The sequence below is a fragment of the Podarcis pityusensis genome, assembly GCF_964106645.2.
Source record: "Podarcis pityusensis genome assembly, chromosome: 14".
In the NCBI taxonomy this organism is placed as follows: Eukaryota; Metazoa; Chordata; class Lepidosauria; order Squamata; family Lacertidae; genus Podarcis; species Podarcis pityusensis.
The window spans coordinates 22,954,754-22,969,558 of NC_138039.1; the positions used below are offsets into that span (position 1 = coordinate 22,954,754).

Genomic DNA, 14,805 nt, shown 5'->3' on the forward strand with positions numbered 1-14,805 from the left:
GAACCTTTCAGAACTGGATCTGGATGAGTGTTAATTTATCCCTGTGATTTTTGTTTTAAATGAGAAACCCCATGAGGGCCTAATCACGGAGTTTCTGCTTCCAATTTAGCGGCACCCTTAAACTGCTTCTTCACAGTCTATCTCAATGGTTCCCAAACTTTTTCAGGCCATCTCCACCATTGGTCCCAGTGCCCCCTACCCTATAAAAAGTGTTACTCAGACTAGCAGTTTGCATGACCCACCAAGGAAGATAGTAACACAATAAAATTCAAAACAGTAACAATTAATTGCATTTATTCAAAATCCAATTAAAACTAATTTAATTAATGCAACAAAACTGGTGAACTTGATCGAGTAACACCAGCTTTTCAAAGTCTGAAAGTCATTTATACCTCTAAATCCCCCTTGCCTCTTAAAGAGTCTCCTTAGGTAATCCCATCGCTCCTGGAGAAAAAGCTTCTCGGCTTTGTGGGTGCAGAGAATAAGGAAGTAATAAAGCAGGCCTGAAACATTTCAAGTTTCTGGCTTCAGTTCTTTTAAAGGCCGCACTTCAGTGTTGTAGGTGATATTTTGCTCCCGTCCAGGATGGGGCATGAACTTCCAATCTCTGCATGAAAAAGGTAGGGCACAGATTGATTTGGGACTCTTGAGAAGATGATGTAGGAGTGTATGGACACTGGCCTGATCCAGAAGGCTCTTTCTGAAGTTCTTAACTCTTTATCCTGTATATTTATAACAGCTGTTGTTTTTTGTTACTAAGGGAATTCCTTGTAGGCAAGTGGCAGGAATGAGACAAAAGCACAGAGAGCTCTGGAAACACACTCTGAGCTAAGACAGGTGTACATACTTTGAACCCCAAGAACGTGTTCCAGCCCCCTTTCGGGCAGACATTCAAGAGCCCCCAACCTGCAGCAAGCCACAAAACGGGCTGTTTCCAACTGAAACTCTGCAAGAGGCTGACTGGCCCCTGTGACAATCACTCAAGTAGCATCTGTTAGTATTGTGTTTTCCTTTGCATTGTGGGGTATGGGGGGAGAGATCTTGATCTAGGACAACTGTTTATGGTGGCAACATGTAACATGCCCCCCAGATATCATTGGACTCCAGATGCTACCAGGACGGCCAACAGTCATGGCTGTCAGAAGCTGGAGGGAAGGCAAGGGTATATGGATGAACACAGCTCTCCTTAAAGCCAAACCCTCTGTCCGTAATCATTTTTATTCCAGTCTTTGGCACTAAAGGTGGATTTGCTACATATTTTGCCACCTATGAACAGTCTCTGTCCTTCCAGCAACCACTTTGGAGAGGGAAAGGAAATCAAGAGGCCATGATTGTGACACCTCCTGTGCCAAGAGCACTCCCAGCCATCTTCACCACTTGATATTCAAGGTGGCGCCTGACTTCTCCACTGCGTGATACCCTGTGTGCAGGATGTCTCGAGTCTGTCCCGAATCAGGGCCACCCAGCCACTCCTCGTAGAGTGCCTGCACGGCTCCATTCAGCTCCGGGTTTTCAGGCTGGACTGATTCATACAGCCTCTCCACCCTCTGGAGAAGATCCTTGCTGGGCTCCCCTTCGGCTTTAATTTGGCCCCCTCCATTTAAGCAGCCTGGAAAGAAATGAGGGGGTGGGAAGAAAGTGGATCCCAGTTAAACCTGTATTCCCCAAGCTGGCACCCTCCAAATGCTTTGAACTAGAACTTCCATCAGCCCCAGGCATGCAAGGCCGCAAGTTCAAAATGATTTCTGCAGGCTGGTGCCTGCTAGGAGCTCAAATCTGGAGGGAAGCAGGTTGAAGGAAGTACCTGAGTTAGCTAAGCTAGAGCTTCAATATTATCATCATCCTCATCAAATGTATTGCTTGCCTTTCACCAGCAAGACCCAGGGCAGGCTACAACAATGAAAGACTAAAAATAGTTAAAACACATGACAGTCATAGGAAGAACAGCGTAGTCCCTGGAAACGCACATCTCAAGTGTCAAAGGTTGGGGTAAAGAAGTGTGTCTTCAGCATTCACTGAAACCAGTGAAAAAGCCAGGCACACCTCTGCAGGTAGGGGAATTCCACAGCCTAGGGGCTGCCGCAGAGAAGGCCCTCTCACAGGTCACTCCCCTCTCGAATGTCTGAGGGAGATGGAGCAACCATGAGGGCCCCCTCTGTCGATATCAGCGCCTGAGAGGGTCTGTGAGGAAGGAGGTGGCATTTCAGATTGTTATTTATTTATGCATTATATTTCTATACCACCCTTTATCCAAGGATCACAGGGCTGTTTACAATATACAAACACAAAAATACATAACTTTGTAACAAACAAAACAGCAACCTGCTTCTTTTTAATTGAAGGAGAGTCTCCATCCCCATCATTCTGCCCAGACACCGAGGTCTAGCTCCAAGGGCCTTCTGGCGGTTCCCTCACTGCGAGAAGTGAGGTTACAGAGAACCAGGCAGAGGGCCTTCTCGGTGGCAGCGCCCGCCCTGTGAAATGCCCTCCCATCAGATGTCCCATCAGACAACTATCTGACTTTTAGAAGACATCTGAAGACAGCCCTGTTTAGGGAAGTTTTTAATGTTGGATGTTTTATTGTATTTTTAATATTTTGTTGGAAGCTGCCCAGAGTGGCTAGAGAAACCCAGCCAGATGGGCGGGGTATAAATAATAATAATAATAATAATAATAATAATTACAGTATTAACTGGTAGGAGTGAAAGAGAGAATTCTTAGGATGTTGCCAGAGAGCTCCAAGCGACATATGCAGTCTTTTCTTATTCCCCCTGCCGTTTCCAACCTGCAGGTGGCCTTACCTGAAGGACAAGCCATCACCTCGATGTAGTGATACGGCAGCTTCCCCCGCTTCAGTTTCTGCACCAAGTTCTGGATGTTCCGAAATCCGTATGCCAGGGCAAAATGCAAGAGGGTTTTGCCATCCTTCTCCAGCGTCACTTCCTGCAAGTCCTTGTTTCTGGGGAAGAATTAAAAGGGGTCAGGGCGGAACCAGAGATTTGCTACTGCAAAACATGGTCTCTTCAGACACGCTCCCAAGCCACTATCCCAGCTGCTCAGAGTGGAAACTGGCAGCAACGGAACATGGACGAACAGTACAACTTTGGTGGGGAAGTCAGCCTGGTTGGAAAACGAATGCTTCCTCCCAGGCCATGGCTCTCTTGCACCTTCCACGGCTGCTTGCAATGGCTGCTGGCTCTTTAGCCAGTGAGGGAGGCTGGAGCAAGGGACAGGCAGCAGCAAAGCAGCAGCAGAGGCACTCCCAATACTTCCTTACTGGAAGAGAGTGCAGGCTGGGGGAAATGGGCTGGGATAGGATTCTTGGTAAGAGCTCCAGGCGGTAATGCAATATCCTTACTTCAGTGCCTTATAGCGAACTTCTTCCACTTGAATACCAAAGAGCTCCCTTGCGGCATACTTATAGATGTGCTCCAGGTAGCCCCCAGAACCGCCTCCAGAGTGCCCGAGCAACTGCTCCTCTTCAGATACACCACTAAACCTATGGAAGGGAGAAAAGAAACAGCGTAGGGCACCATGCAAAACTCGAAATGCCCGGCTGCATGCCGATAAAGGCTAAATCCTGATTAAAGTTCTGCAAATCGAGCACATGTGAAAGAAGCAAGCCGGATGTAAGCGTAGCAAAGTTAAGCGACTTTAGATCTTACATGCTATCCAAAGGGGCAGGATTCACTTCTGAGAGGGTTACCTTCTCCTGGTCCAGCAACTTCACAACTTCTCCTGAAACACAGAACAAATGCAAGGGAGTTTGCATTCTGGATGGAACGGAGGCAGGAAGCAGAGAGGAGTTACCAGGCAATGAATTAATCCTCTCTCCAGTTCAGGGATGGGGAACCTCAAGCCTAGGGAGTGAGTGCGGCCCTCCAAGCTTCTCCACTCAGCGCCCCTACTCAAGAACTTTTGCTTGGCTGGAATATGTCCTAGAAATGGCATAATCCCTCTGGCTCGCCAGGATGGAGTGATGCGGGAGGTTGTATGTGTAGAAACCTCTGGCAGGATGAGGGCTGGGCTCCATTAACTCAAATGGGGCAGGGTGGAAGTAGTGGCTAATGAATGGGCAGTTGCACCTCAAGCCAGGGGAGCAGGCAAGGGAATCTTCTGGGTGTTTCTAACTCAAACACTGACTGCATCACAGTTCCTGGCTCCGCTCTACCTGTAGTAATCACACAGTCAACCTCACGGGTCTGGTGCTCTTGGATGAAGAAGTCAGGTCTGGAAGCTTCTAACTTCTTGTCGTAGCAAGGCATTACTGTCACGTGGTAGATCTGGTCAGGTGTCAAGTGCTATAAATGGGGAAGAGATTGGGATACCTGATCAGCAAAAACTAGTCCTGATTTCATGTTTCTGACAGTGGCACCAGTAGGGCACCGCAAAAGACACACAAGCAAAGAATGAAGGCAATAACCACTTTCTGTTTGGTTGGTTTTTGGCCCTGGCAGGTGGCATTCAGAGGTATGAAACCTCGATCTAGCAACCATTAACTAGTAGCACCCTTTGCAAATTTGTCCAAACCAGCCTTTGCCAACCATTTAGTGCCCTCCAGATGTTCAGGACTACAACTCCCATCAGCCACAATGGCACTGGCAGTGGATGATGGGAGTTGTAGTCCAAAACATCTGGAGGGATCCAGGATTGGGCAAAGGCTGGTCTAAACCCAGAGAAGTGAGAGTAGGTCATTCCATAGGGTAATAACAATACTGGGTGGTTTGAGATGGTTGACCTTAAGAAGAAGACAGCAGCAGCAGCAGCAGCAGCACTGCCCCAGCATGGAAAGGAAAGGGTCTGAGCTCCCCTTTCTGCAGAGGATTGTTTGGGTGAGAGGGTGACCCCTTTTCTGGCTGTCTGCAGAGGTGATCTGATGGGGAGGTCACAAACTGAAGCCCAGCTGCTGCTCCCAGACTTTCTAGGACACCAGTTCCCCTGCGAAAAGTGCCTGCCACGGAACACACACTTGCTGTTTGGCAAAGTGCCTCTTGACGAGGGAGCCCATCACTTGCTGGGGAGACTTGGCTGTGCTGACGTGAGGGATGATGAAACTCCCGTGGGTTTTTTCGGCATAACAGATCCAGCCTGAAAGAGGAAGAAGAACCAACATCCTTAAGTCGCAAATCCGCCTCCAGGCTCCAAAGGCAGCATCCACCCCATCCCACTCTCCTCTAGCTGGCCTATTGGAAGGAAGGTAGCTGCTACAGCATCCAAGGCAACAGCATGCAACCAGCTGTAAAGAAATATTAGAATGTCCCATTTATAGTCCACAGCAGGAGCAGGGAGCCTCAGGCCCAGAAGCCAAATGTGGCCCTCCAGACCTCTCTATTTGGCCCTTGGGATTCTCCCCAGGCTACCCACTTCACCAGTTCAGCTTTGCACCCTCTCTGAATGTTTCTGCTTGACTGGAATGTGCCCTTGTACTCTGACAGTGACTCTTGCTTGCCTGAAAAGCAAGTGAGTGGGAGCGGGGAGGAAGCCTACTGCTTAAAGGCAAAATTCACATTCATTGTTCCACCCTCTTTTCCTTCTGGCCCCACCCATCACTGTCTTACAATCAGAGGTTCCTGGATGATGGGTAACACCAGTTGCAGGGCCCACACCCCACTCTCTCTCCCCACAACAGCCTTACCTGGGCAGGCAGCAGCCAACATAGGCAAAGCCTTCTTGTCTTCCTTTTGCCTCCGGAAGCGCTGTACAAACTCTCGCTGGCTCTCCAGCAGGCTGAAGTTCCTTGAGAAAGTCGTGTCAAAGACATAATGTACCCCTGAGACAGGGAAGGAAGAGAGGTTAGGTATTAAGGAAACCACATTTGTGGAGTGATTTCTATACAGGTGTCATTGGACCAATGATCTGACTCTGTGCAAGGCAGCTTCCTTTGTTCCAAATGTCTTAAGCAAAGGGCTACAGCTCAATGGTAGAGGGCCTGCTTGCATGCAGAAGGTCCCAGGTTCAATCCTCAGCATCTCTAGGTAGGGCTGAGAAAGACCCTTGTCTGAAAGCTTGAAGAGCTGCTGCCAGTCAGTGAAGACAATATTGAGCTAGCTGGATTGGTGGGCTGTTCCTAAGCTGTGTCAACTCAACACCCTCTGCAACAAGGGTGAACAAAATCATCAAGTGATAGGCAGAGATGACTTCATCTGTTTGGTCAGTTTTTTTATCTTCCCCCTGCATATTTTTTTTTTAAATATAATGTTTGTAAATGTAACAGAGGGGAAAGAAATAAACGTCATCAGTTGACAATAAGTCCCAACTTAATTAATATGGGCAGTCCGTTCAAACAGACATCTAAATGAGAATGACATTTAAAAGCTATTTGTTAAAAGGGTGAAAAGGCAGCAAAATCTTCAGCCCCTGAGAAGTTTTATCCTTCCAGCCTTGTGGCAGAAATGTGATGCTCAGGAACACAGGAATCCGTTTCATCCCAAGTGTGTTTAATTACTAAATCATCAAGCTACATACTTCAGAAGAGACACTGCTGCTCACCTAAACTTTTAAAGAAAGACACCAGTTTCTTGGCTGTGTCTAAAGGAGTCAGTGAAAACTTTGCCGCCAGCGAAGCTCGGGACTGGGGAGATACGGACACCACCACCAGCTTCTGGGAAGCAGAACCTGACGTCTTAAAAAAACAAACAAGCATCAACATGAAATTAGTATTTGCTGGAGTATTTACCTTTTCTATATTGAGGTGCCCTGAGCCTTTCTGTAGCTAGCATGAAATGGCTGGATTCTTTTTAAAAACATATATATGTTGAGAATCTAGTCCCTAATGCAATGAGAAGTGGAAGACAAACACAAAACCACCAGCAGCTTTATAACAGGTCTAGATAATTTGCTCTGAAGCCAACCAGAATGCAAACAGCTTGCTAACGTTGCTCCTGGCAGTGGAAGAAAATCCAGCCTACTCAGTGGCAAAGGGCTGTAACTCAAGGGCAGAGCAACTGCCTTGCATGCAGAAGGTCCCAAGCAGCATCTCCAGGTAAGGCTTAGAAATTCCCTTGCTGGAAACACTGGAGAGCCACTGCCAGTCAGTGTAGATGGACCAATGGTCTGGCTTTCTGTATAAAGCAGCTTCCTACCTTTATGTCCCTAGACCAGACCCCTATAGCTGCCTTCTCCTGCACAAGCGGGCAAGAAAGAGTTCATCTTCCAGGTCCTCAGGCCCTATGACTCCCATGCTGACAGTATCAACAACTTACTTTATTGGTATTTAAGACCCTGAGGAGTTCCTCGTGGCTCTGCTGTGTGATTAAGACACTCTCCGCAGACGTGATGCAGCCGCTACATGCCAAGCAGTCATTGAGGGTGATTTTGGCCTTCTCAAGCTTTTGTGACCCTCCGTCCTGAAAGGGAGAGTTGGTCAGAGGGGATGGAGATCGGCTGCCAAGCTTTCCTGAAAAGTACTTCCAGCTTTCACTAGCGGTCATTCAGGGGTTACCTCCCCACCATCTGACGATGATGTTGGAGATTTTATAAATGAAAGCTTCACAGAGGGGCCCAAGGACTGTAACAAGTTTTGGCTCCAGACATGAGAGATTTGCAGTCCAAAGAGCAGAAGGGAGTAATTGCTCTTTTGAGAGCATCCATTAACCAGGGCAATTTTCTTCACTACAACTGAAAAGGTCCTCCTTCCTGGAGGGCTGTTAACCAACTCTGCAACTAACTCCCTTTCCAAGAGGCTTCTGAACTCCTAGCTGGGGCTGCAGAGCTGTAACCGCTGATCCCCAAACCTATTTTGTATCTCTTATAACAGGGATTTAGCTTACTGTACAAGAGGCACAGCAATGGCATCACCCGCTTTCACCTCTGGCCCTGCCCCCCACTGCCACGTGGCCCCCAGAAGCTTGATGGTGGAATGCAAAAACACACAGCTTAAAAAAAGCTTCCCCATCTTACGATGTGATCAAACTGAGGAGGGGAAACTTTACCTTGTCAACTTGAATGTAAGTCCCATCATCTTCAATGCGGATCTTTGCTGCTGCTTTCCCAAGCTTCTTCTCAACTTTGATGGGTTTTATGCAATCCTGAAAGGAAAGTGAACTACTGAAAATAAACACCAAAACACACACACACCACAATCCGTACTTCAGTAAGAAGCAGCAGTGTTTCCTCCTAGACTCCCACTGGACAGTTCAGAAATTCCTGCATCAGGCATTGATAACTGGTTGGTAATGCCAAGTTTATTCCCCACCCCATCACACCCACACCCACACCCCATGGTTGGGATAAAACAACTTACCCCTTCCAGGATCACTGTGAGGTTTGCCAGAATGGATGCACTTTACTTTGGACACTTTACATTTTTCATTACATTTAAAACCAGTCCCATCTTCAATTTGCTAAGGCCAGAACCTTTGATTCCTTCCTTCCTTCCTTCCCATGACAACCCTGACCAGACCAAGGCCACCCAATGAGTCTCCAATAGCTGAGAAGGGATTTGAACCCAGGGACGCAGGTGGCGCTGTGGATTAAACCACAGAGCCTAGGGCTTGCCGATCAGAAGGTCAGCGGTTCGAATCCCCGCAACAGGGTGAGCTCCCATTGCTCGGTCCCTGCTCCTGCCAACCTAGCAGTTCGAAAGCACGTCAAAGTGCAAGTAGATAAATAGGTACCGCTCCGGCGGGAAGGTAAACGGTGTTTCCGTGCGCTGCTCTGGTTCGCCAGAAGCGGCTTAGTCATGCTGGCCACGTGACCCGGAAGCTATACACCAGCTCCCTTGGCCAATAAAGCGAGATGAGCGCCGCAACCCCAGAGTCGTTCGCCACTGGACCTAATGGTCAGGGGTCCCTTTACCTTCCCTAACGTGACCCTCTCATCATGACAGCACCCTGGCCCCGCATATTGGGGCCGCTCACTCTGAGCCTCAGCAATGGGCGCGCATGCGTGTGCTGCTACTGCTGGCCTACCTCACATGGTTGTTGTAAGGTTTGCAAAGAATACGACACGGGACCGGCCCCAAATGCCTGTATCCTTCTCATTCTCCTGCCTCCACTTTCTCTCTTCCTCCTCCCCCGCCCCACTCACTTGCGAGGGCCCGATATAGTCGTCCAGGTCCGTCAACTGCAGGACTCCGCTGAAGGGCGACACAGCCGTAGCCATCTTCGCATCTCCCTTCCCCGCCACACTGCCGTAAAGCTCCGACGAGGAAGTATATGCTCGTACAACACTGCCTGATAAGCGATTTCCGCCACACTGTCGCAAAACGACCAAGGCGAGAGAAAGAGGAACGCGGAGATAAATAATGTAGAGTAGCCCCCTCACCTCCTTAATGAGGGCTCCCGGTGTTACCTTGTCGTCCGTGTTTTCTAGGTTTTTTGCCCGCAGAAATAGACGGAGAAACCAACCGATTTAGACCTGGTTTTCAGCAACCTGCCTATTGATTTCTATGGCCATTTCATACTTATTCACTCGGGGAAGGAAGGTGGAGAGAAACCCGGGAGTTGAGCCCTATATGTCAATCTACATTAAGTCTATAAAGGAAGAAAAGAGAACTTCCAAAGAGTTAGAGGTAGAGTGCTCAAAGTAACGATCACTTCAGGTTCCCGATGGCAGCGGGGCAAAAACCAGTGAAATAATCCACCTGAAAGCTTAAACCGAATTAGGCTTGAAGAAGAGCCTGCATTGAGGGGATGAGCCTGTCGTGCAGAAGTTAGAGTGAAGGCCCTGGGCGGCCAGAGTTCAAATCCCTACCCAGCCACAATGAACCTCAGGAGGGTGACCTTGGTCCAGTCAATCACTATCTCACCCTAACCTACCTCACAGGGTTCTGTTGAGGATAAAATAAGGAGGAGAACTTCATAGGATGCCATCTGGAGCTCCTTGGAGGAAAGGTGGAATATAAATGAAATAATAATCCTTCTGAGTTTTGGATGGTGGTTGCTGGAAACCACAGGAGGGGAGAGTGCGCTTGAGCTCAGGTCCTACTTTCAAATTCCCCACTGGGTATCTGGATGGCTACATGGACCCCACTGACTTGATGCATAAAGCTCTGGATGTCACAAACAAATAACTAACTAACATACATCCTATCCTTTCCTCCTCGCTTCATGGCTCCCATATTAACTTTTGGGATAAAACTCGGAGCTTTTTTAAAAAAAACACCTGTAACCATGTGCATCGAAAACAGGGTTATGTCTGCTTCGGTTACCCAGTGCATAAGAAGCTCATAAGCTCTCTGCCGCCTTGTTGTTGTTGTTGTCGTCTGCGGGGGGCTGCCTGCGAACCAGCTCTGGGATCCTCACGCAAGATATTGCAGAGACATCTAAGCATCTCGCAGCTGGTGCTCCAAACAGGCCTTTAGAACCTTCACTCCTGGCTTAGATTATGAGCCCCTTGGGGACAGATATTTACATGTGGACAAACTGCTTCAAGTCATAACTCATAAATTGAAATAATACCCACTCGAAGCCTACAGGACTTGGAATCTTGGAAAGTGAATGTTTGGGCCTAAAAAGAATCCCAGTGTTTGGGCAGCTCTAATAGCAGCTCTAAGCTTAAGGAAAGTGCAATAAAATTTTATTGCAGAAAATGCAATAAAATTACTCTGGAGGATGCCAAATCCAGCTAAAATACCCTTTTTATTAAATAGGTAAAGGTAAAGGGATCCATGACCATTAGGTCCAGTCGTGGCCGACTCTGGGGTCGCAGCACTCATCTCACTTTATTGGCCGAGGGAGCCGGCGTACAGCTGGTCATGTGGCCAGCATGACTAAGCCGCTTCTGGCGAACCAGAACAACGCACAGAAACGCCGTTTACCTTCCCGCCGGAGCGGTACCTATTTATCTACTTGCACTTTGACATGCTTTTGAACTGCTAGGTTGGCAGGAGGAGGGACCGAGCAATGGGAGCTCACCCTGTAGCGGGGATTCGAACCGCCGACCTTCTGATCGGCAGGACCTAGGCTCTGTGGTTTAACCCACAGTGCCACCCGCGTCCCTTTTATTAAATAGGCTGCAGCTAATAGGAACATGATGTACAGCTGCCACATTGTGTTTTCAAAACCTCTGGCTTGTCCCTCGAGTATGTTTCTGAGCATATTCAAAGTGCTTTTCCCTGAGCATAACACAAATGGTTTCTGTTAGTGCCTAAAGCAAGGTTGGGGATCATCTGTGACCCTCCAGAAGTTGCTGGACTACAACTCCCATTGTCCCTGGCCATTGGCTGTGCTGGCTGCTCATATTATGATCCAGTTTGGGGGTGGAACTATATAGCGAATTTTAAACAACAGCTTTGCTGTGTGTGTCAAAGTGATCAGGCTCGAGACCCACAGCCAGCCCCAAGTATTTTCTTTGCAATGGGAATAGCAGGATAAACAACCAGGCCATAAATTGAGGTCTTCCTTTGCAAGGGAATAAACAAATAACCAGACCAAAAATAAAAGTTAGAAGCTTTATTTCCTTAAAAAAGTGTTACACAGCATAAGATGTTATTTTCCTTGTGGAGTTTGAGGACTCATTCACTTTCCTTTGCTCCATATTGCTAGGTGCAGTCTGGGATTTCTAGGTGCACGTTTGAACACTTTTCTTTCCCTCTCACTAATTTCTCCATGAAAACATGCTCTTTACCACTGAATCGGAGGAAATGGCAATCCAGGGGAAAACCAAATTGCCATTTGTTCCGATTCAGTGCTAAAGAGTGGGTTTTCCTGGGTGAAGTGGCGGGGCGGGGGAGCTCTGGGGCACAGACTGGGAAAGTGCAGGCCTCAGCCTAGAAAGTGCAAGGAAAAAGGTGTGTGTGGCTGAGCCCTGACTCTGGGCGAAAGGGAAACAGAAGTTGAAGTGAGGATATTAACCTACTTAGCACACTACCTCTGAATATTCATGAACATTGAATATATCAGACCCGCCAAGTGTCCCTATTTTCCAGAGGCAGTCCCGGATTTACAGAAGCCATCCTGGTTTCTGATATGATCCTAGAATGTCCCACTTTTCCTTAGGACATCCCTATTTTCATTGGAGGAATGTTGGAGGGTATGGAGTTATGCAACCCCCGAGTCCCCTGAAAGCAGCCCTGTACAGGGAAGTTTTTGTAATGTTTAATGTTTTATTATGATTTTATATATGTTGGTAGCCTCCCAGAGTAGCTGGGGTAGGGTATAAATTAAAAAATTAATAAATTTCGTTTTATCATGATGATGATGATGGAATAGGATGTTCCTATTTTCATCAGAGAAATGTTGGAGGGTATGATAAATTCACACACAAGTATACCAAGGGTCCAAGCTAAGAATCATTTAGAGAATGAAAGGTGAGTGCATTCCCCAAGACACCAGCAAGTGAGAGTGCTGAAAATCCTTCATTAGATAACCACCTAATTGTGGAAGGAATTTGTGGAAGGAACATGGCTCACTTTACATGCAGAAGGTCTCAAGTTCAATCTCTGGCAGTTCCTGGGAGGAGTGAGAAATACACCCTGCCTGAAGCTCTGGAGAACTGCTGCCAATCAGTGCTGGCAGTACTAAACTAGCTCACCAATGCTTCTACTCAGTATAAGGCAGCTTCCTATGTTTCACATCAATTGTGTCTACATGCCTAATAAGGTTCTGCAATTGGCCATTGAATATCCACATTAAATCACCATGTATTGTTCTCAAAAGCACAAAGGACCCAGCTTTTTATTACCTGCACAAAGTTTGCAAGTGGACTGAATTCTTTAAGGGGTGGAGGCAGAGTTTGGAGGGTGGAAAAACACAATGGTTGGTGGGGCACCAAGAAACATCCAGCTGCTTTTCCAAACACAGGTGTACAGAAATAAGGAATGTTTACTAAGAAATATTAAATATTTTGCAAAACATTATGGATAGCAAGGTTGGATTATAGGAAAACAGTTGTAAGAAAGTAAGGGAGGACAAGGGAGGTGGAAAACAGGATTGGATGGGTCCATGCATATGAAGGGGCACCTCCATAGATGTCCCCTGTAGTGTTTCCAAGGATGTGAGTTGCAGCACCACCAGTGTGGTTACCTGTTGCACCAGTAGGAATGGGAATTGCAGAACCACCATTGCCATTGCCTGTTGTGCCACCAGGGATGTCGGTTGCAGAACCAGCAGGAATGTAGCCTGTTGCTGCTCTTGGGGTGTGAGTTACAGAACCACCTGTGAGACTACCTGTTGCCCCACCAGGAGTATCAAATTCAGAGACAGGAGGAATTTTGCCTGTTGCACTACCAAGAATTTGAGTTGCTGCATCCCCGGGAATATGAGTCAAATCACCACCAGATACATTCTCTGTTGCGCTACCAGGGATTTGGGAGACATCCCCACCATTGATGTCTGGAGTTGCACCACCAAGAAGGTCAATTGCAGAGCCATTGGGGATGTTGCCTGTAGTGCCACTAGGGATGTCAGATGCAGCAGCACCACGCATGTTGCCCGTTGCTGTAACAGGGATCTGAGTTGCATCACCACCACTGATGGTGCCTGTTGTGTGATGAGGAATTTGAGTTGCAGAACTACCAGGGGTGTTGCTTGTGGCACCACTAGTTATGTCAGTTGCGGAACCACCAGTGATGTTGCCTGTTGCTCCACCAAAGATTGATGGAGCACCATGAGAGATGTTGCTTGTTGCTGGACCATGGATGTTGCCTGTTGCATCACTAGTGATGCCATGTGCAGAAGCACCAGCAGTGTTTCCTGTTATGCCATGAGGTATCTCTGTTGCAAAACCATCATCAGTGTTGCCTCCCATGTCTACAGAGTTGTGATTTGCAGAACCTCCAGAGATATTGCCTGTTGCACCACTGGGGATGTCAGTTGCAGAATCACCAGTGACGTTGCCTCCTATTTCTCCAGGGATGTGTGTTGTAGGACCACCAGGAATGTTGCCTGTTGCACCACCAGCAGTGCCAATTGCAGAACCACCAACAGTGTTGCTCCTTGTTGTTGTGCCTACAGAGACGTAAGTTTCAGAACCACCAGCGATGCTGTCTGTTCCCTCTGCAAGGATGTCAGTTTCAGAACCACCAGGAACGTTGCCTGTTGCACCAACAGTAATGCCACTTGCAGAACCATCAAGGATATCGTTTGTTGTTCCACCAGGGATGAACGTTGGAGCAGCATGTGGTATGTTTCCTGTTGCTGCGATTCCAGCGTCCGTTGCAGCACCATCAGGGATGTGACCTGTAGCACCAACAGTGATGTCAGTTGCAGAACCACCATCAATGTTGCCCTCTGTGCCTACAGAGTTGTAAGCTGCTGAACCCCCAATTTCTGTTGAACCACCAGCAGCATTGCTTCTTGTGCCTATAGAGACGGGAGTTAAAGAACCATCAGTGCTGCTGCCTGTTGCCTCTCCAAGGATGCCAGTTGTGAATCCACCAGGAATGTTTCTTGTTGCACCACTAATAATATCAGCTGCAGAACCATCAGCACTATTGCCTGTTGTACCTACAGAGATGTGAATTGCAGAACCACCAAGGATGTTAGTTGCAGGGATGTTGTCTGTTGCTGCACCAGCAATATCAGTTACAGAACCACCAGTGAGGTTGTCTCCTGTTTCACCAGGGACACGTGTTGTAGGACCATTAGGAATGTTGCCTGTTGCTGCACCAGCAGCTTCATGGATGTTGCCTGTTGCTGCACCATGCATGTCAGTTGCAAACCAGCCAGCAATGTTGTCTCTTGTGCCTACAGAGATGTGAGTTGCAGCACTACCAAGCATGTTGCCTGTGATGCCATGAAGGATGTCGGTTGTAGCAGCATCAGGAATGTTGTCAGTTGCTGCACCAGCAGTCTCAGCTTCAGAACCACCATCAAGGTTGCCTGTTGTGCCTACAGAGATATGAGTTGCAGAACCACCAAGGAT

The 14,805-nt window shown here is 47.8% G+C and overlaps 1 protein-coding gene across 1 annotated transcript; it reads right to left on the reverse strand.

Annotated features, from left to right (window-relative positions):
• Positions 1 to 277: 277 nt before the first annotated feature.
• CIAO3 (cytosolic iron-sulfur assembly component 3) lies at positions 278 to 9,158 on the reverse strand. Its single transcript, XM_080981565.1, has 11 exons — positions 9,028 to 9,158; positions 7,932 to 8,027; positions 7,203 to 7,346; positions 6,490 to 6,622; positions 5,636 to 5,770; positions 4,970 to 5,088; positions 4,172 to 4,301; positions 3,666 to 3,738; positions 3,359 to 3,499; positions 2,802 to 2,959; positions 278 to 1,609 (listed from the first exon to the last, which is right to left on the reverse strand). Exons 1-11 carry the CDS (start codon positions 9,100 to 9,102, stop codon positions 1,371 to 1,373), a joined length of 1,443 nt encoding a protein of 480 aa, XP_080837691.1. The 5' UTR covers positions 9,103 to 9,158; the 3' UTR covers positions 278 to 1,370.
• Positions 9,159 to 14,805: the final 5,647 nt, after the last annotated feature.